This window comes from Trematomus bernacchii, unplaced genomic scaffold (assembly GCF_902827165.1).
Source record: "Trematomus bernacchii unplaced genomic scaffold, fTreBer1.1, whole genome shotgun sequence".
Taxonomy (NCBI): domain Eukaryota; kingdom Metazoa; phylum Chordata; class Actinopteri; order Perciformes; family Nototheniidae; genus Trematomus; species Trematomus bernacchii.
The window spans coordinates 1842288-1863958 of NW_022987552.1; the positions used below are offsets into that span (position 1 = coordinate 1842288).

The 21671-nt window shown below is 38.9% G+C and overlaps 2 protein-coding genes across 3 annotated transcripts in view; both read left to right on the forward strand.

The window, feature by feature from the left end:
* Positions 1 to 4095, forward strand: part of myt1la (myelin transcription factor 1-like, a) — an 83393-nt gene extending 79298 nt beyond the window's left edge. The window contains exon 28 of the mRNA XM_034123786.1: positions 572 to 4095. Within this exon, the coding sequence (XP_033979677.1) occupies positions 572 to 712 (141 nt within the window). The 3' untranslated portion in view covers positions 713 to 4095. The remainder of the gene's footprint in view (positions 1 to 571) is intronic.
* Positions 4096 to 5627: 1532 nt separating this feature from the next.
* Positions 5628 to 21671, forward strand: part of si:ch211-195d17.2 (uncharacterized protein LOC560495 homolog) — a 34404-nt gene continuing 18360 nt past the window's right edge. The window contains exons 1-8 of one of the 2 annotated variants that reach the window (XM_034123868.1): positions 5628 to 5900; positions 6457 to 6753; positions 8926 to 8966; positions 9894 to 9943; positions 10569 to 10755; positions 11643 to 11798; positions 12580 to 12694; positions 13323 to 13462. In XM_034123868.1, the coding sequence (XP_033979759.1) occupies positions 5781 to 5900; positions 6457 to 6753; positions 8926 to 8966; positions 9894 to 9943; positions 10569 to 10755; positions 11643 to 11798; positions 12580 to 12694; positions 13323 to 13462 (1106 nt within the window). In that variant the 5' untranslated portion in view covers positions 5628 to 5780. The remainder of the gene's footprint in view (positions 5901 to 6456; positions 6754 to 8925; positions 8967 to 9893; positions 9944 to 10568; positions 10756 to 11642; positions 11799 to 12579; positions 12695 to 13322; positions 13463 to 21671) is intronic. The other variant, XM_034123869.1, reaches the window with a different exon arrangement.

A 21671-nucleotide genomic window follows, 5' to 3' on the forward strand; every position in this document is an offset into this window, starting at 1 on the left:
CAAAAAAACAGAAATCTTGATTTTTTTCCAGTAGAACTTCCCAGTAAAACCCGTTCAAAGTTGTTTCAACACTAGTGCTTGTTTGCTTTGCACACTAGTGTTGAACTCAAACAGTAAGGCTAGTAATGAGGACGACAATTCTTTGTTTCTTAGACATTTCTTCACGTCCCAAAACTCGTCGAACCTCCAGTTGTGTCTCCTTCATCTGCACAAAAATCTTCCATTAGTTTTCAAAATCCTGATTTTGTCTTCATATGCTAAACATAAACCTTCCATCCATCCACTAGCCAACCATCCCTCTCCTGATTTGTGCATGTTTTGGAGTTGCTTTTCGTAGACTTTCACAGGATGAAGTATAGATATTAATCAAGAGATTTAAACGTTATTAAAAATGAAATATTTGTGTAAATAAGCCATGCTTCCCTGATGGTAATCCCTTCCTCCCTTGCTTCCCGCTTGTCCTCCAAACCTTTTCCCACAATGTTTCACAGACACTGATTCTGTCGAAAAACACAAACTCTAATCCCTCTGATTGTTTGTTTCTTCTTCATGGGTTTCTTTTCCCTCACAGGAGCCAATGAATGAACAGAACTTTGACACTTATGTGAGTACATTGACAGACATGTACACTCACCAGGACCAGTACCAGAGCCCGGAGAACAAGGCGCTGCTGGAGAACATCAAACAGGCCGTTCAGGGGATCCAGGTCTAGCCCTGGCTGAGGCCAAAATAACAAATGCAAAGCAAAAACAACAACAAAAAAAGATCAAAAAGAGGGTTACGGGTTGTTTTTTGCTGCTGTAATCTATGATAGCTCTTTTAATTATACTGCTCTTATGCTCTCAACTCCATGGGTATCTTTTTTTATCATTTTGATTGTCGTTGCCTTGCTTTGAAAAACAACGTTTTAAACGAACATTCACGTTTTGTACATTTTCATATGACCTAATATAATGTGATGTACTGTTTATAGCTGCTAATGTATGCACATTCTAGTGTATATGTATTTATTTATTGTAAGCTTGAATCATTTCTTATTTTAACGCGAAAAAACTGGGCGTCACGGGTTACATGGGGAGCAGAAAGGAAAAATGGGAAAGCTGAAGACCAATCATTTTTGAAAGGTTTTTCTCACGAGCTGAAAACAGGTTGTTTTATGGATGTAATTCATTGATTTTTGTAATGTTTGAAAACAATATTACTGTAAATCTTTAGCTAAAGTAGAAGAAGAACCAATGCTTTAAGCAAGAAGATTTCAAACATCATGACACGGAAACTTACTGGTGCAAATCCCATCATCCCCTTCGGAGTTGTTTCGTTTTAAACCGTCGCTTTTCTTTGTTGGAGAACGAAGCGGAAAGACCAATGGCTACAGAAAACGTAGGAGACAATCTGCCATTCTGAATTTCTTTTAATCATCAACCTTGAACTAGCTAATAAGGCAATGTGTCAGCAATATTGGTACGATAATATTAAATTGTTTGTTTAGATATGGGATGCAATCTATATGAAAAAAAATGTTTGGGTATATGCAATTTCTTATGAATAAAACTAGCATAGAGCAGATAGATCTTTTTACTAACTATAAATGTATTGCGTTTTGTATAACCTTTTACTACAATCATGTTTTAGGAATCTGACGCGGGTGAAAGGACTTTGGTTCTGTCATGTTCGACTTTGCACAGGGACACCTTTGTTTCCATGTTTTGATGTTTTTATTGTCAATTAAGAGGCACTTGGCAGGCGTATGGATTTGTAGATATGATTTTTTCTATCTAAAGGCTGACGGCTCCACTGGACTTACAGGGTCAAACGTCCCCATCCGTCATTGTATATTGCACTCGTTCTGTAGAAAACGTCTTTTCAATCATGCATCCTATTGTGTGAGACACAATGGGAAATGATGGCAGACGACATGATGACCAAGCAGCACTTTTTATTATTATCTTTGATTGTTATTGAAAATATGAAGAAAAACTAAGCCAGCAGTCGTGAACGCGACGTCTGCGCACTGAATTTACCGACTGAGTATTTGATCTGAATCGGCCTTACGTTGACATTCAGTCTGAAATCACAGTACTGACTGAAAATGTTTTCTGAACACCGTCGATCATGCATGCACTTTATTGGAGTTTGTCAAAGTATTATCACGTGGTAAATGAAGCAAAAACTGTACAGCGAGTTTGTGGAAACTGTGACTTTGACAAGACTTTGTGCTGGTGATTCCTGGATGAAAGAACCCTGAAACACATTTAACTGAGAAGATGAGTTATTTAAAGGAAAACTCCCCCTCTGGTCCCCCTAAATTGTAATAAAACCTCCACCACTTTAAGTTTATTTTAAATCCATTTAAAAAGATGTACAAAGACAGAGTATTGAACCACAAGGGTTAGCTCCTCTCTAAAACATTACCCTTTTCTATAAGTATTGGAAAGGCTCCTTTTCTATACACATTATTTATGGATTGTATTGCATTGGTTAATACAAGAACTGTTTCTCTTTGGTCAACCTGACGATAGAGACATGTGAGGAGCTTGTTTCTGCTGTTTTGGGTTCCATAAAAGTAAAGCTTCCATGTATCTTCTGGGTAGACAATGTTTGGTTTACTGTCAGTTCAATTGTCAAAAGATTAACAGCTATACTAGAAAAATATTTGAGTCGAAGGAACAAACCTGTCTTCGGAAAAGCTAACGGTGAAAGTGAACTGCAACTCCCAAAGTGCATTTTGGGGAAACACATCCAATCACAAAGTTTGAACCCCAGCTTTCCGTGCTCATCCTTGATGAAGAGTCGAAACATGAAGATTATTCTTTTTGGAAAACTACATTTTGAGTTCACTTTGAGTTATTGGGGCCTTTTTGGACGATAACTTTGGCCCTAAGCCTTTGTGACATCTGGTTTATTCTCCACTGTAGCAACAATGGGTATATTGAAATATTTAGACCCATCCACCATAACATATTGGCGGTGAAAGATTGCAATTTCTCAAAAGCGAAATCATCAATCTGGTTCAGTGTCGAACCTCAACCTTTTCTGAAAATGAGATCAGTTGCAGATTTCCTACTTTTTTCAGAATGCCTTTCAATAGAGAAAGGGATCAAAAGTCGTTGCAATCGCTCAAATAATAAATATACAATTATCTTTGCCTTGAGGTAGCCACCCCAAACTTTCCATGTGACAATATGTTCAGCATATTTTTTTCTAAATGAAGTTAGGCTAGAAGACATCAAGAGTATTTGATAATTAGGGGGCTGGTTGGGCTTGAAATACACACTTGAACTCACTTAAGCTCAAATGTGTAGAAAATATGTATAAATATAATTTAAAAGACATTTAAGGTGTTAACCATCCTCAACTTTGACCAAGTCATGAAGATGTAATTGGTGAATGAGGAAAGGATCCGGTTTCCAATCAGTCCAGCTTCCCACAGGAAGGAAAAGCAAACTTCAGACGGCTAACTGGGGGAGTTTTCCTTTAAAGATGCGTCTTCTTTGGACTTTTACTGCAAAGCCTCATTCCCTGATTTCACATCTCTGCCCAAAGCTTTGTGTCTGCAGCTTCCTGCCAGTAAACTTCTGCATTAGATAGACTGACAGCTTGTATTTTTTATTTAGTGGGTTATTCTTAACTGAAAACAAAGGAGATGGGAGTTAAAGCACAATTCTGCCACTTAAAGACAATTCAATAGACTAGATATTGTAATATCAGATGTAAAAGCTAAACTGTAACTATTTACATAGAAAAATCTCAACACTAACATGTGACATGCTAGAATGCAAAATAAATCCATATGAATATTTGTGAAATCATCAGTTTATGAAAATGTTACAGTTTCTTTTGGGCGGTGCATTGATAAAGGGGTTTTTATACAACATTCATTTTCTCTCCTTTTTACCCCTTTCTCTGTGTCACTCGCAAACTTTCAACAACAGTTTTTCTTACCACATGGCATGGGTTTTGTTGATATTTTTGCTGTATGTTTAAGGTCACGAGTTGCTACGTGATATTTTAATTTCACTTGTGAAGTTTGTACAATTTTTATCATGCTGGTGTTGGCATCTCTTGCTCTGAATAAATCTTGTGTTGCAACACTGATTACGTCCTGTTCTTGTTATGACTTGGAAACTGATTTGAGGAAAGTTAATAATGAGCCCAAACTCATGAAAAGATCACACTAGTGTTTTAGCATATTTAAGTATTATGCTGTATACTATACTGTAATATTATATTTTTCTTCCACATTTGTTGGTTTGAATTGCCAATAAGTAATTCATCACAGTTAACAGAGTGGGTGTTATTGACAGTGTTGCAATGAACTTAACATTTTTAAGGGTTGTAAATGCCATTTTGAGATACACTATTTTTACTTTACTTAAATATGATACTTTATAGCCTACCTGTTCATTTAATCAGGTGTAAATATTGAACTTTTTACTTCCAAAACTGTATTGTAGGACATATACTTCACAGATCCAGATTTGAAGTGCACCTCATGCTATTTTTAGGCAATAGCATAGGTCTCAGATATATACAAATATATAAAAGACATGTCTATGAAGTGTTTTGCTCAAAATACCAAACAGATCACCCATTCTAGCCATGCCTCATATCCCTCTATTTCACTTCCTGTTTCAAAAGTGCTGATTTGGGGTATAAAGCTTTAAAAAAATATTGATAAAGAAGAAAAAAGGAGGGGGCTGAGCTCATGCGGGACCCGGCAGCTACTGTCTAAACTAAATACTGCCGTGATGAAACGCCATATCATGGATTATCAAGGATTATCTCTGAAACAGTATGGAGCTCAAAGGCTTTCTCTCTTGCCGGTTATACCACAAGGTGAGTTCCTTTTTATTTCCTGCTTCTTCACACACATGCTCTCCAGTACAGGTTAGCTCTGAGTGTTAGCGATGCTAATGTAAACACCGACCATATTACGTCCAAAACAGTCGGGCATTGTTTCTGATAGCAACTTTCTGATAGTGCCGTGGGTCCACATTTCAGATATTACGTCATATTGGACGCAAATCTGGATCAGCTCCGTTGTACCCCTGTTTTTAGAGATTTGGGTACGGAGGAAAAGAGAGAGGGTTTTATTATCTGATGCTGCGTGAGTTCCCCGACACACCGGGGACACATATTTATGTATAAAAGACATCAAAAAGTGCATTTTGCATGATAGGTCCCCTTTAAAGAAGATTACAAAATCAACTTGTGATTTTTTACCGTCTTTTGTCATGATGATTACCATGATGCCAGCAGGGAAGGTAAAAGGAGTATTACATGGATATTTCAATGTATTTTTGTCTTATATCAACATTTTAAAAAGCCTTGTAATTTACTTTTGAATACGAAAACAACAAAAAACAGTAAAGCTATAATAAATAAAAAAAACATGATGATTTAATTATGATGTAATCATTATAATTATTACTCAAAAAATATAATAATTAGTCCAAAAATATTATTATTATTATTGTTATTATTTTTCTTTAAATATTGTTATTATTTTTAGTATTACAAAATGATATGCAGTAACAGGGCTCAGACACGACACGTCGCTACATTTGGCACGCTCCGCTACTTTTCCCACCTTTGTTGTACTTCCGGTTCATAAACACACCTTTTCCGGTCTGAAACACAGCGGTGAACACACGACGTAAACAAACCGAGGAAACGTGTGTGTGTTGTGGTGGTTTGTTTAACGGTTAGTATTAACGGTTCTCGGATGAGCCGTTAGCCCGGGTTTGGTTCGTTGTTACGGCTGCGTAGTGACGGTTACCATGGTAAAGTGTGTCGTCTCGGGGTGTCCCAACCGCTCTAACGTTAACCCGGGAATCTTCAACCACAGTCTGCCATCCAAGAGGTTCTTTAACTTCCCCGCAGACACAGCGAGGGTCAAGGTACGTTCATATATATGTCACTTATTTAATAAAGTTAATAGTCTACCTTTCAGCAGTGTGAACCCGGGCATTTTGGTGTGGTTTCTAGGTACAAAAATGGCCCTAAAACTTCGAAATCGACCCAGAATTCATCAAAATAAACCCACCGGGAATACAAATACTGCCACTTTCTGCTTAAAAATGATGTCAGAAATGGATTCAACATCCTCAATAACCCCCAAAACCACTTCAAAATGGTCCAAATTGGTCAATATGTGGGTTAAATTACTTTAAAACTGTAATTCCGTCATTATGAATAGTGGTAACTTTCCATGTGAGTTAACTGGACATTGAGGGATTAAGAAAAATGGGGTTGCTAAATTCAGGAAATGTCTTATGCAGATTTCAGCTCTTAGTTAGCTCTTACCTGAACACATGTAGAATAGAGCAACAGTAATAATACTGGTGTTTTTGCACAATATCCTTTATTCTCTCTTCTAATCCCCCTTTCCTGTATAATCTGCATTCCTACTGTGATCATGAATATAACACATATTTAAAAAATGTCTTCCTCCAGGTGTGGCTGGCGGCGCTGAGAGAGACGGAGAAGCAGGACTCAGCGGAGCAGCATCAAATCTGTGAGGACCACTTCCTGCCGGAGGACATCTCCACAGATGGGGTCAAAGGTGACGCCATCCCCATCATGCCCCCCTGCCTGGAGGGGCCCCTGGGGGTCATCAACCCCTGGGGGGCCGCGTCCTCTGAGGAGGAGGAGGACTGTGATGAAGAGGAGGAGGATGATGAAGAAGATGAAGGTTTGATGTACGTGGAGCCGCCGGCGCCAAAACCTCCTGCAGCGGAGCCACCAAAGCAGGTATTTATCGCTTTTAAAGGTCCCCTATTATACTGTTTTTCATCAATATATCACAGGTCTCAGATATATACAGAGCCTGTCTCTGATGGGCTGAAACACCAAACAGATCATTGCAGCATTACCCATAATCCCCTCTGTTTCAACCCTGTTTCAAAAGTGCTGATTCTCTGTCTGTTACTTTAGATGAAAATAAGGAGCCCCTCCCCACGCCCCTCTGAGAGATATTTGGTTAAAAATAACTCAATGGTGCTCTAGGAGGAGATTCAGGTGATAAGGTGGGGGGGGTTACCTTGGTTGCTGATTGGCTAATGGTTACACAAGACAAAACATCGTTATGACATCATAAAGTGACCAAAATCTGATCAGCTCGTTTTCAGACAGGTTTTTATAAAAATGGATCAGGACAAAAAGAGAGAGAATCTTTGTCTCTTTACACAGAGGGGACACATGCTGATGTAGAAGAGACATGAAGAAGAGGGGACACATGCTGATGTAGAAGAGACATGACGAAGAGGGGACACATGCTGATGTAGAAGAGACATGACGAAGAGGGGACACATGTTGATGTAGAAGAGACATGACGAAGAGGGGACACATGTTGATGTAGAAGAGACATGGAGAAGAGGGGACACATGCTGATGTAGAAGAGACATGACGAAGAGGGGACACATGTTGATGTAGAAGAGACATGAAGAAGAGGGGAAACATGTTGATGTAGAAGAGACATGACGAAGAGGGGACACATGTTGATGTAGAAGAGACATGGAGAAGAGGGGACACATGTTGATGTAGAAGAGACATGACGAAGAGGGGACACATGTTGATGTAGAAGAGACATGAAGAAGAGGGGACACATGTTGATGTAGAAGAGACATGACGAAGAGGGGACACATGTTGATGTAGAAGAGACATGGAGAAGAGGGGACACATGTTGATGTAGAAGAGACATGAAGAAGAGGGGACACATGTTGATGTAGAAGAGACATGAAGAAGAGGGGACACATGTTGATGTAGAAGAGACATGAAGAAGAGGGGACACATGTTGATGTAGAAGAGACATGGAGAAGAGGGGACACATGTTGATGTAGAAGAGACATGGAGAAGAGGGGACACATGTTGATGTAGAAGAGACATGACGAAGAGGGGACACATGTTGATGTAGAAGAGACATGGAGAAGAGGGGACACATGTTGATGTAGAAGAGACATGAAGAAGAGGGGACACATGTTGATGTAGAAGAGACATGAAGAAGAGGGGACACATGTTGATGTAGAAGAGACATGAAGAAGAGGGGACACATGTTGATGTAGAAGAGACATGAAGAAGAGGGGACACATGTTGATGTAGAAGAGACATGAAGAAGAGGGGACACATGTTGATGTAGAAGAGACATGAAGAAGAGGGGACACATGTTGATGTAGAAGAGACATGAAGAAGAGGGGACACATGTTGATGTAGAAGAGACATGAAGAAGAGGGGACACATGTTGATGTAGAAGAGACATGAAGAAGAGGGGACACATGTTGATGAAGAAGAGACATGAAGAAGTGGATTTTGCATAATAGGTGACCTTTAATACTAGTTGAACATAACATTTTGATAGTTGTATGTGTTTTTATAAGTTATTGTGCTTTTTATCTTGTAATTATTGTTGTGTTATTTTATATTTGTTCCCTGTGCAGCACTTTAGTCAACTGAGGTTGTTTTAAATGTGCTATATAAATGAATAAAGATTGAGGTATGAAGATATTTTGTTAACATCTTAGTTCATATTGATAGAGCTGTGTAGTCTTCGATTAGTTGTCATCAACTTTTGAAATGATTGGCCTAATATCTGATATTTAATTTGTGCTTTGAAAAAGGATGAACATGCTTGAATCCTGCTTTTTTTTAATGCGAATATCTTCTGGTTTCTTTACTCCTCTATGACGGTAAAATGAACATATTTTTAATTAAATATTAAGCATTTATTGATTTAAAGCCGAGAACAAGACCTTTTCGATTACATTTTTACACATTCAACCACAATAAACGTTAGTAACTCTAACAAGTCTGCATCCAATGATTAGATGTCATTGTATATAAAAATGTAATCTCTTAAATGTTGCACTCACATCACTTTTTGTGTGTAATCGGAGCAGATTTAACGTGCGTTTTTTTTCTGCTTTTCAGGCTCCAGTTGTGAAGAACTCATCAGCGACCAAAACGACACGGTAAAATACTCTCTGCTTCTGATGAACTCTCACACGTTACTGACCGCGTGTTTAGTTTTGATTCCACCGTCACTTTTTTCAGTTATAATATGCATTTTGTCTTGTTTAGTCCAAATCTAGTATAGAGTGTTTCTTGCACATGGTGGTGGGAATGTACATTTCAAATAAAGGAATACTTATGACGAATTTAATTTAAAGGGGACCTATCATGCAAAATGCACTTTTTGATGTATTTTATACATAAACATGTGTCCCCGGTGTGTCAGGGAACTCACGCAGCGTCAGAAAATAAAAAACCCTCTCTCTTTTCCCTCCGTACCCAAATCTCTAAAAACGGGGTACAACGGAGCTGATCCAGATTTGCGTCCGATATGACGTAATATCTGAAATGTGGACCCACGGGCCTATCAGAAACGTTGCTATCAGAAACAATGGCCGACTGTTTTGGACGTAATATGGTCGGTGTTTACATTAGCATCGCTAACACTCAGAGCTAACCTGTACTGGAGAGCATGTGTGTGAAGAAGCAGGAAATAAAAAGGAACTCACCTTGTGGTATAACCGGCAAGAGAGAAAGCCTTTGAGCTCCATACTGTTTCAGAAATAATCCTTGATAATCCATGATATGGCGTTTCATCACGGCAGTATTTAGTTTAGACAGTAGCTGCCGGGTCCCGCATGAGCCCAGCCCCTCCTTTTATATTTTTTTTAAAGCTTTATACCCCAAATCAGCACTTTTGAAACAGGAAGTGAAATAGAGGGATATGAGGCGTGGCTAGAATGGGTGATCTGTTTGGTGTTTTGAGCAAAACACTTCATAGACATGTTTTTTATATATTTGTATACATCTGAGACCTATGCTATTGCCTACAAATAGCATGATAGGTGCACTTTAAATTGAGTAAGATATTTGTTCTTTCTTTTCAGCGGGCATCCGAGGAAATCGAGTCCCCGGACCAAACCATCCAGCAGATACAGTGCGTCATCTGTCCTTTCATCAAAACACTTTCATTGCAACACATCTTTGATTTCTGTGCCTCTGTTGAGTTAGCTTTAGCAGTAGCTGTAAGGCTCTGCTAAAGAACAGATTATGACACTAACACTAGACACACTATTCGAGCACGAGAATGGCTTTTGCAGTAAAAATGTGTCCGATTTCAGGAACATCTTGAAGATTATGGCTTCAAAGATCCAATTATTTACTTATTTGACAATATATAACAAGACACTAAGAAACATAATTAGAAATCGATCAAATAAGAAACATGTTTGTGTTTTTATTGGCTCTAAACAAACCCTATGAACCTTACGTTGATGACAAATGTTGGTTTTTTATTGGTGTCAAACATTGTCACAGCATATTGTACATTGCATCTTTACATGAATGACTTAAATCTGTTCATAGTTCTTTTCAGCAATATACACATGATGACACAAAAAACACAGATGAGATAGGCATAAATTTAAAAATGAAAATAAAACAACAGTGAACAATTTCTTGACAGCAGGGTTATTGATCTGTGAAAACAAAATCAGGAAAAGTTTTGTTTTCATATCCATCTCTCCAGCTCTGACCCTGGTGTGTGTGTGTTGTGTGTTCAGATCTGTCCCTGGGGTTGCTGACTCAGCGCTTCCTGGAGCTGCTGCTGGCGGCTCCTGACGGGGTGGTGGATCTGGGTCATGTGACCGCGAGCCTGCAGACCCGCAGGAGGCGAGTTTACGACATCACGGCGGTCCTCGAAGGCATCAGCGTCCTCAAGAGGCAGTCGGTCAACCACTTCAAATGGATGTGAGTGAACACAGATTCAAAGAGTCAAAGGTTTTATTGTCATGTAAGCTACAGTGTAAAAATGGCCTGACCTAAGCTCCTCCAACAATGCAACATATATAATAAAATAAAAAGTAGTGCAAGAAGTATACATGCATGTAAATAGAATATGATATGGACAAGAACAGAATATGAAATTAAATAATGTACATTAAGTCAAAATTAAATACGGTTTATTGCGGTGATAACTATTTATATAAATAAGTAGATTGCAAGATGACAACAGGAATGTTTATCGGGGCACTTAGCAGAGCTCAAGGAATATGTCCAAAGGGTTTATTAATGTTCACTGTTTGCTTTCATATTCTATCAACTTATTGATTCTCTTGAGTTCTGTTATAGCCCCCATAAAAGCAACATTTTTAACACTTTATTCAACAATTTATGATAAGCTCAAACCCTATAATAATACATCTATCTGCCAGGCTCTGTTTTGCATTTTCTCTGTGGCAATTTATTTTTCCAACTAACCGTCTCTTATTATACTATTTTTAGGCATATATTATAGGTCTCAGATATATACAAATATATAAAAATCATGTCTATATGAACAGATCATGCATTTTAGACATCCCTCATATCCCTCTATTTCAGCCCTGTTACTAAAGGGCTGATTCTGGGTGCTTAGCTTTAAAAAAAAAAACATCCGATATTACGTCAGCAAATCCGGATCAGCTCCGTTGTTCCCCCGTTTTTAGCGATGTGGGTACGGAGGAAAAGAGAGAGGGTTTTGTTTTCTGACACACCGGGGGACACATATTTACGTATAAAAGACATCAGAAAGTGCATTTTGCATGATAGGAGACCTTTAACACATTTAAATAATGAGTTATTTCGGTCTGTTTCAGAGGAAGCACGTCCATCTCCAGCTTCCTGTGGCAGAACCAGCAGAAGCTCCAGAGAGAGTTGGACAGCCTGAAGCTGGTGGAGGACACGCTGGACTCGCTCATCAAGACCTGCGCTCAGCAGCTGTTCAGCATGACCGACGACCTCGACAACGCCACATATCCTTTCAGATCACTGTCTCCATGTTCTGCCTGTTTTATAACACCAGAAAGACTTCGGATGGGAGGAAACTTCATTATTTAGCGAACAGATTATTAATGTAGTTTTTCATGCAATGATGTCAAAAAATACTGCATTCAGCCTTTCATATGGGGAGATTTCCTTCTTCTTCTTCTGGGTTTTGGACATTTAAAGACATCAGCGTGGACTTTTAAAAACTATTATTTACCAAATGATAAATTGACATGGAAAAGTAAATTACAGTCCAGGTTTAGACCAAAACAGGAAGTACATTAGGCTTTCATTTATCAGGTTGAAAGAGACATCATTTCAAATGAATGCTAATGTTCATCCATTTGGATATATATATATATATATATATATATATATATATATATATATATATATATAAAACAAATGTGCAAATTTGCAATATGGATTTTATAATTAAATAAATGTCAATGATGTGTTTAAAGCTGGTTTTGCTGTCCCAATGAAGCCATTTAATGCAGGTTTTAACGAGCAATATGGGACTGCAAAAGTATGTTGTTGTAAATGTCGATTTATAAAACATGAAGCAACTTTTCCAGTCAGGGGTTAGCTTACAAATGTGCAATATGGATCAATGAAATATGTGTCCATGTTGTGTTTAAAGCTTGTTTTGGCGTCCCAATGAAGCCATTTATTGCAGGTTTTAATGAACATTATGGGACTGCAAAACGATGTTGTTGTAAATGTGGATTTCTAAAACGTGAAGCAGGTTTTCTTTAACTTTTGCACGTCGGCCTACGTGACCCACGAGGACGTCGGGCGGCTCGCAGCCTTCCAGCAGCAGACGGTCATCGTGGTCAAAGCTCCGGAGGAAACCAAGCTGGAGGTCCCGGCTCCCAAAGAGGTGAAGAACACACAATCTTAAAATATTTATTAAAGGTCTCCTATTATACTATTTTTAGGCATATATTATAGGTCTCAGATATATAAAAAAACATGTCTCTGAAGTGTTTGGCTCGAAATACCAAACAGATCACCCATTCTAGCCTCGTATCCCTCTATTTCAGCCCTGTTACTAAAGTGCTGATTCTGGGTCCGGAGCTTTAAAAAACATTATATTAAAAAAAGGAAATGTTTTCTGACACGTTGAGTCTCCTGACACACCGGACATTAAAAAGTGAATTTTGCATGATAGGAGACCTTTAAGACATTGCCGATATACCAGATGTAATCTCATGTTTTTAACGTGCTTAGTAAAGAGATACGATAAGAAGTACTTTATTGATCCCAATTTGGGAAATGTTTGTGTTGCAGCAGCATGAAAAGACATGGCATTGTACAATACAGATTAAAAGACTAGAAATAAACAAGAAAGTAGAAAATATACATGTTGAATTGACAAATGAACAATAACAAGATATAAAGCAAGTTATTATATATACATAAGTATGTGGGAGATGGAATATTAAACTGAATATATACATGTAAAATGTACAGTAAAGCAGTATCATCACGGTGTGTGTGTTTTGAAGCAGGATAATATCCAGGTGCATCTGAAGGGGGGGACGGGTCCCATCATGGTGCTCACCTGTGAGGTGGGGGGGGGCGGACGCCAGCAGACACTTCCTGGCGCTGGAGGAGAGCCGGATAACGACCAACACGCTGCACACAGGTATGAGAAACACACAGAAGGGAAACATCAGAGAGCCTCAGATCAGAGAGACAAAGGCAAACAAAAAAAATTGAGATTTGGCTAAGAAACATACATTATTTTTGAAGCACCATGTCAACTGGAAGGTCACCAGTTCAAGTCCCGGCAAGACCAAGTGCTACCGAGGTGTCCCTGAGCAAGGCACCGTTCAAAATGGCAGCACACTGCTCCTAACACTAGGATGGGTCAAATGCAGAGGAACAATTTCCCCACGAGGGATTAATAAAAGTCCATCTTCTTCTTCTTCTTTTTTTGTGTAGGTGGTTTTACATGAAGCTCCATCTATAATTTTGTTATGATTTGAATAACATTTTAAAGCCTTTTGTTCTTAAAATCTTTAATCTTCTTCTTTGTCTTATTATTTCACCAAATAGTTTGGCTCTCAATAACTTCAGCATACTTTCAGCTACAGAAACCATTCAAATATCAAAAATATTCAGCCTTTTCAGCACATGATGGGAAACTTTCAACTTTTTCAAGATATTTTATTCTTTTTGAAATATTCAGCTTTTTTAAAACTCTTTTTTTAACATGTAACTCAATGGGAGGAACCTTCAAATCCTCTTTTACCTACACCTTGTGCCAAATGCTTCTCCTTCCACATACTTTCAGCTAGAGACTTAATTCCAACTTTAAAATTATCACAAGACCTTCAGCTATAAAACTTGTTCTTCAGATTTTTTATATCTTTTACACTTTGTCAGATATTTACATTAGTGTGTATTGCGCAGCTCGTTAAGGCTTAGAGTGCGTGATGTCACAGCTACAGTGGAGGAGAGCTTGAAATTCGCCTTAATTTTTTTCTTCAACCTGCCATAACTCCCAAACCCTACACTCCTGAGACATCATTTTTAATGGAAAAACGTAGGAAAACCTCTCCTACGTTGAAAGGAGTCAAGCAAAATAATTAAACAAAATGCCTCCTGAGGGCATGAAGTGACAAAAACGTTCAACATGTCTCCATTAAGGCCCATTGTAAATTCAGCCTGATTTCCCTCAGAGCAGCAGCCGCACACCTTTAGTTAATCTGCCAAAAATGCCACATTATTGACCCGAAAGTACACAAAAAGCAGACTGACGCTCCTCACGGTCCTGACATCCTCCACGCGTTGACATTTTACCGAAAGCTGCTACGGTTTTCCAACTATAGTTAGAAATGTAAGAGGTTTATTTCTCATTCAGATCAATGGAAAGGCTCTCCTTTCACTGCACATCTCCATGGAAACCTTTGATCTCTGTGCTCACACACAGGTGTTTGATAACATCGTCACCATGGTAACCTTTGATCTCTGGGCTCATACCAAGCGGCAAACTCTGGGGAAGAGCCGGGACGCCAATACGGAAGTGCCACAAACTGCAGTTCATATATTGGCCGATAGGCGCTGACTGCAGAAAGGAGCAATTTCCATAGACCCCCATGTTAAAATGCCCAATTTTACAGCCTCAAAAAACATGTTTCTACCCATGGATCCAATAAATATTATGATAGATATAGTTAGATTCCACCTTCATGATTATGAATCTGTGAGTGAATTGTTTTCTAACACGACCCTTTTATTTATATTAGGTCTTAAAGTCTTTGCATAAATTAGGGCGTGGTCACATTGAGTGACAGCTCTGTCAAGTGACTGCTGCTGTTAGCTTCTTGTCTCTCTGCTAGCTGCTCCGTCTCCGTGAAGCTACAGGGACTGCCTGCTCAGTTCATCCAGGGAACACAACTCGACCCCGGCCGTGTTTGTTAGTTCTTCATGCTTATATATCGGACTATTGTGACTCGCTCTGCGGTTAAAACAGACGGTGCATGAATGCGGTTTTGCGGTAAGTGAAATTCGAGTACTTTATTTATGTGTTTATGATTTTAATCAGCTACGTAATGAATGTGTTAGCGTGTAAGCGAGTGGTAGCTACATCGGTGCTAACGATGCTATTCGTAGCCTCCAAGTTAAAACCATAGACCGTATATATAAAGGTTAAAACGAAATAGACAAGTGTTAAGCGTTAAGTGGGATAATACTGTAGAACAAACGGCTTCTGTTTGAGGTTGATAAAATAAGGTCATCCTTGTAACTTAGAGAGATATTTTATTATGTAGGTAGGAACTGTATGCATCGCTAAGGTTAATTTAAATTGGCTATGCTCGAGTATGTAGACAAGCTAATGTCGAAGTAGTGTATGTGAAATCAACCTCACAATAAGATGTGTGTATATTACAATTATTAATGTCATATTTCAAGATGATTACTTCGATATTACAATATGGTTGGTTGAGCTGGAGTTCATTATTGAGCTTACACGTTAACGTCACAGTCATCTGAAGAACGAACCCAAACCTTGTTGTTTTTATTAATTGCATTACCAAATTGGTATCAAATAAACAGTAACACAACAGCATTGGTAACACAACTTCCAAAGTTACAGTAAAATAAAAAGAACCCTGACTCGGCCAATACACAATCCAACATGTTCAACAGAAGAGAATAAGTTATATTGTTTGTACACATGGTACTTTACATATATATCTGTTTGTTTAAAGTGTCCAGGTGATGCAGACAGGCTGGACCAGAGAGTGAGAGACAGAACTGGACTCCTCACAGCAGTGAACTTCAGCACAGGTACAAAGACTCTTTTTTCACACTGTACAAAGAATCAAGAAAGATATTGGTTTAAATAAATGAAGTATTGACTTTAATACACTGATATATATTCCATTAAACAATACTAAATACTAGATCACCTACACATCAGTTAAGTTAAGGGTTTTTTCCATGCAAAAGGTTACATTTAGATGTTAACAAGCAATATGACTTGTCAGCTTTCTAATTTAATGTATTGAAAGCAAAGCTATTTAACACATAGTGAGAACTGCTATTTATCTCTCAATATTGTCTGTAAAAAATGTGGTAAAAGTTATTCTTTCAGTGAGACAACGGAGCAAGCTTCTACAGTTGCACTACGTTTTGATAACAGTTCAATATTATTTTGATAATAAAATATATTTCAATGTTGATGAATTTCATACTGTTCATTCATAATCTGATTGTCTTTGTAGCTCAATGTTAAAAAAAAAAAAAACATATCAAATAATTATATCTACAGCCCCTAAACACACAAACACACCGCTTTCATAAATAACACAATAATAATATGTTTTATGTTTCCTGTAATTTTTGTTAGGAAAGGACATGCCTGAAAGACACGACTCAACATTTTCTCCTTCTCTGAGGGTCAAGAAGAACATCCAAGAGGAAAATTAAAAGCTGATGTTATGAGATGTTAAGACCAGTACAGGACATTCACTAAGAAACTACTTTTATTGTGAAAACAAAGTCAGCTGATCGAATGCACCTATTTCCACATCTACACTCCATCAGCTGATTATTTCTATTTGCCTCACTTTATGAGCTTCACAACATGTGCCTTGTACCGCAGAGTTTGCAACGTCACAAATAAATGGGGCCAATCTTCAGTCAGATGTGAATGTGTAATCTAACATTTTCAGTAAGAATAATGGACAAAAGGAGTGCAAATACAAATACAATTTATTGAAATCTGAACCAAAAGTTAATCAAACATGTTTTAAATAAAAAAGCACATATGGACAGAAGGTGTAAACCTATTAAATGTATAAGTAAACACATTTAGTCAAATAAAGTGACAGACTAGGCCTGTGCATGGGCTCCTCCATCAGGCCTGGTCCTCCTCGCAGAGGAAAGACCCTCAGTCTTCTCCAAACCAACAGACAGGACGTCCATCACACGGAGGTTTCTCCCTGAAGTCTCTGCAGCTCTCTGGACACCACGCTGTCTCAATCCGTCCACACTGAATATGAGAGGGGAAAAATGAAAATAATAAATGCTTTAGACAATAAGAAATATAAAGTTGACTGTTGAGTTGCTCAGCTTTTTTAGATGGTCAATACTATTACTGTATAACTAATATCTCAGGTTAAGAGGCACCTTCAGATAAAGATTGGTCTTTAAATACATTTTGTCTTTTGAATTGTTTGTCTAAAGTCAAGGACCTAGAACTGGTACTGGTACTTTTAATGGTACAGTCTGGTTATAATGCTGTTTGGAGGAGGCCTCACAGGTAAGAGCACTAACTAGCTACCATCACATGCACCTTAGCTTAACTTAAATGTATTAAACGTATAATTAAGTGATAGCAAAATATAAATAACTAATGTCATGCAAACATATTAATATTTGCTTGATTCCAGTGTTGCATTTAGCACATTGCATACAAACGTTAAGGGATTTTAAGATTCTGAAGTATTATGCTAAAAACTCAATAATTTAGATTATTATTTATAGTTTTGCTGAATAGTCTCATGTCCGCTTACCTTAGAAACGTAAAATGTGACAGCAGTGTGCAGATGGGGAGCATGTTAGCTTAGCTTCTTAGCTTGAGCTAGCTCTGTTACTTCCAGCTCGGAGGCAGCAGGTCCCGCCTCGGCTCCGCCTCTTTGCCCTTATTTGGAGCAGGCTGGAGCAGGCGGGAGTTAGACTCTGACGTCACTGTCGAGCCGTTAGTGGCCGACTCCGCCTACTAAGGGCTTCTCGGCAACTCTGCAGAATCCTATGGGTGACGTCACGGACCCTACGTCCATTTATATATACAGTCTATGGCTCATACACAGGTGTTTGATAACATCGTCACCATGGTAACCTTTGATCTCTGGGCTCACACACACGTGTTTAATAACGTCGTCACCTCAAACACAAACGAGCAGACTGGAGTTTAAAGACGGTCTCAGCCTATTCTTTTCTGTCTGATGGAGACTTCATACTGACTTCAACACGTTCCACATATTTTATACATTATTGGTGACGTCTGGTTTTAGTTCAAACATTTGCAGTTAAAATATTCTGCTGCTTTTCAAAGCGTTTTTTCTTTCTTTTCTCTTCTTAATACAAATTAATTCACTACTACTTACATTTAATATCTAACTTCTTCAGCCTACTTTCAGTTATAAACCATTCAACTATTACTTTTGAGGAAGTTTAGTTGCAGAAACATTTGTGCAAATATGGTGCTAAAATACAGCATTGCATTTAAAAAAAAAAGTGCAGAATGACGTCATTTTGCATGCTAAGTAGCCATGTGCTTTCTGGGGCTAAATCTTTATCAGTAAACCGATTTAACCGGTAAAAGTTCCTTCAAAATAAGAGTCCCGATCTTATTACTATCAAAATAAAAGTGCAAAACGAAAACTTTACCATAGGAAAATATTGGCATACAAATATAATCACTTCTCTAAAAGGTAACTCATTTTAAACATAGTTTATTTATATATAATAATAATAATAATAATAATAATAATAATATTAATATTAGTAATAAGCTTTATATTTGTATAGCACCTATTACAAGAATTGTAGCCAAACTGGCTTCACAGCAGTTCAATAGACAGATTAGTATAACATGACAGGATAAAAGCAATGTAGAGGAGCAGCTACATTTCAACACATATATCCACGAAGATTAATACATGAAGACTTGTGACTCGGACTTGACTTGGACTCTTCTTAGGTGACTCGGACTTGGACTCGGACTCGAACACAGGTAATGATGACTCGGACTCGACTCGGACACTCCTTGGGTGACTCGGACTTGGACTCGGACTCGAACACAGGTAATGATGACTCGGACTCGACTCGGACACTCCTTGGGTGACTCGGACTTGGACTTGGACTCGAACACAGGTAATGATGACTCGGACTCGACTCGGACACTCCTTGGGTGACTCGGACTTGGACTCGGACTCGAACACAGGTAATGATGACTCGGACTCGGACTCGAACACAGGTAATGATGACTCGGACTCGACTCGGACATTCCTTGGGTGACACGGACTTGGACTCTGACTCGACTACGACTCTCCCTTGGTGACTCGGACTTGGACTCGGACTTCACTTGGACTCTTCTCAGGTGACTGAGACTTGGACTCGGACTCGAACACAGGTAATGATGACTCGGACTCGGACTCGACTCGGACACTCCTTGGGTGACTCGGACTTGGACTCGGACACTCCTTGGGTGACTCGGACTTGGACTCGGACTCGACTACGACTCTCCCTTGGTGACTCGGACTTGGACTCGGACTCGAAGAGTGACTTGGACTCGTGAATTGGTGACTTGACTACAACACTGGTATTAGGCACTTTCATTTACAGATTATATAATTCTCAGTTATAATATAGAATTAGTTTAGGCTGGAAGCTCATTCAAATCCTAACAATAACATGTACAAAAACAAATTGATCTAATAACAAACATGTTTATAGCAATGCAATAAATGAAAAGCAATTATTTTTTGTGCACAAAGAGATTTAACATAACATTAATTTAATTGTTAAAATGTCTAAGTAGAACACTATGTATAGTTACATTTTACAACAACAAAGAAAAACATTCAGGATAATGTTACACGTTTTTGGCATTTTGATAAAACTCAGTAATAATGAAGAGACTCTATTGAAGCTGAAAGCTCATTGAAACCTGTGTGTGTGTGTGTGTGTGTGTGTGTGTGTGTGTGTGTGTGTGTGTGTGTGTTGTGTGTGTGTGTGTGTGTGTGTGTGTGTGTGTGTGTGTGTGTGTGTGTGTGTGTGTGTGTGTGTGTGTGTGTGTGTGTGTGTGTGTGTGTGTGTGTGTGTGTGTGTGTGTGTGTGTGTGTGTGTGTGTGTGTGTGTGTGTGTGTGTGTGTGCACACAATCTTGTTATACTAATTGTTTTGAATGTGAGGTCCCATGTCATGGCCATTTCTACTGATCATAATTCCATTGTTGAGGTCTACTAGAATAGATTTATATTGTTCAATGTTCCAAACTCACATTGGTTTCACATACAGCATCTCTGTATAGTATGTGTATTCACTCTCTGTCCTAAACGGCTTTTTGGAGCTCCTGCCCCCCCCCCCTCCCTATGAGCCCACTGTGCTCTGATTGGTCAGCTCGCCCACTCTGTTCTGATGAGTCCACCACCATTACAGCGGAACATCAGTGTTATGTGTTATAATGGTGTTTGTTAGCAACCAGGAAATGACACCAGTAATGACAAACAGATGGGAATGCTGCGTGGGGTCTGGGTCAGAGTTCCCGTTAGAATATTTTTTTGCCGGTCAACATGTCCGTTAAAGTTGAAATCTTCCGGACAAAATGAGAAAAGTGCCGGTCAAAGGTCTTCTTTGTTATTTATTGAGCTTTAAAACAAATTGATATGATTCGATATTAAACAAACTAATTATAGTAGATTAACTACATTATTCAAAAGTGTACAGTAACTTACAAAAACTAATAATAAACGGAGCGCTCTCCTTCTCCTGACAGCCCGTCAGTATCATGCAGCTCGCGGATCCAGTAATGAGTGACCCGACAGTAAAACTAAACATATCTATAACTAGTTTAGGTAGTTTGAGAGGTAATTAAAATAGCTACGTGTGATGTTCTAACCTGAAGTGTGTTTTGCTCTGCTCGCCGCTGCAGATGATCATGCAGAGCTGCGTGTCGACTCGTCAGCAGCAGCCGATCTCTCTCTCCCGTCAGATTAGACTTCACTCGCGTTTATGTCCATATCGATCAGATCTAGCTAGTTCTAGCTAATGATATGACTACCTGCTTGTTAGAAAACACCTAAACAATAAGCGTCGCTATGCAACCGGGTGAGGCCACAAAGTATAGCGCAGCATTATGCATTTGTTTACATGCCCACCGGAACCCAGAGGCATTACCAACAGATCAACGCACAATCAACCCATACAGGACATCTCTTTCTCCACATTAAGTGTTAGACATTAGAATTGACTATTTTTGTCTGTCACATACTCTTTTGTCTGTCACATAAGTGGCGCAACTGATGCGGTATTGCGCTAAGGGAAAATTATTTTGACCGGACATTTTGACCGGAGAGATTTAGATTTGCCGGTCTTCAGCATATTTTACCGGTCATAGTCCGGTAATTACCGGCTAACGGGAACTATGGTCTGGGTGCCGTGTTGGCGGGACGTTGCGGGGCTCGCTGCTCCGCCCTTTGAGGCTCGAGGAGCGGACAGTGTGAGCTGGGTTACTGGTGTCGTTTCCTGGTTGCTGCGTGGGGTCTACGTGACAGCGAAGCCGCGGCTGAGAAAACATAAGGCTGAGTGAGTGAGGAACCGTTACGTCACCATACTCAG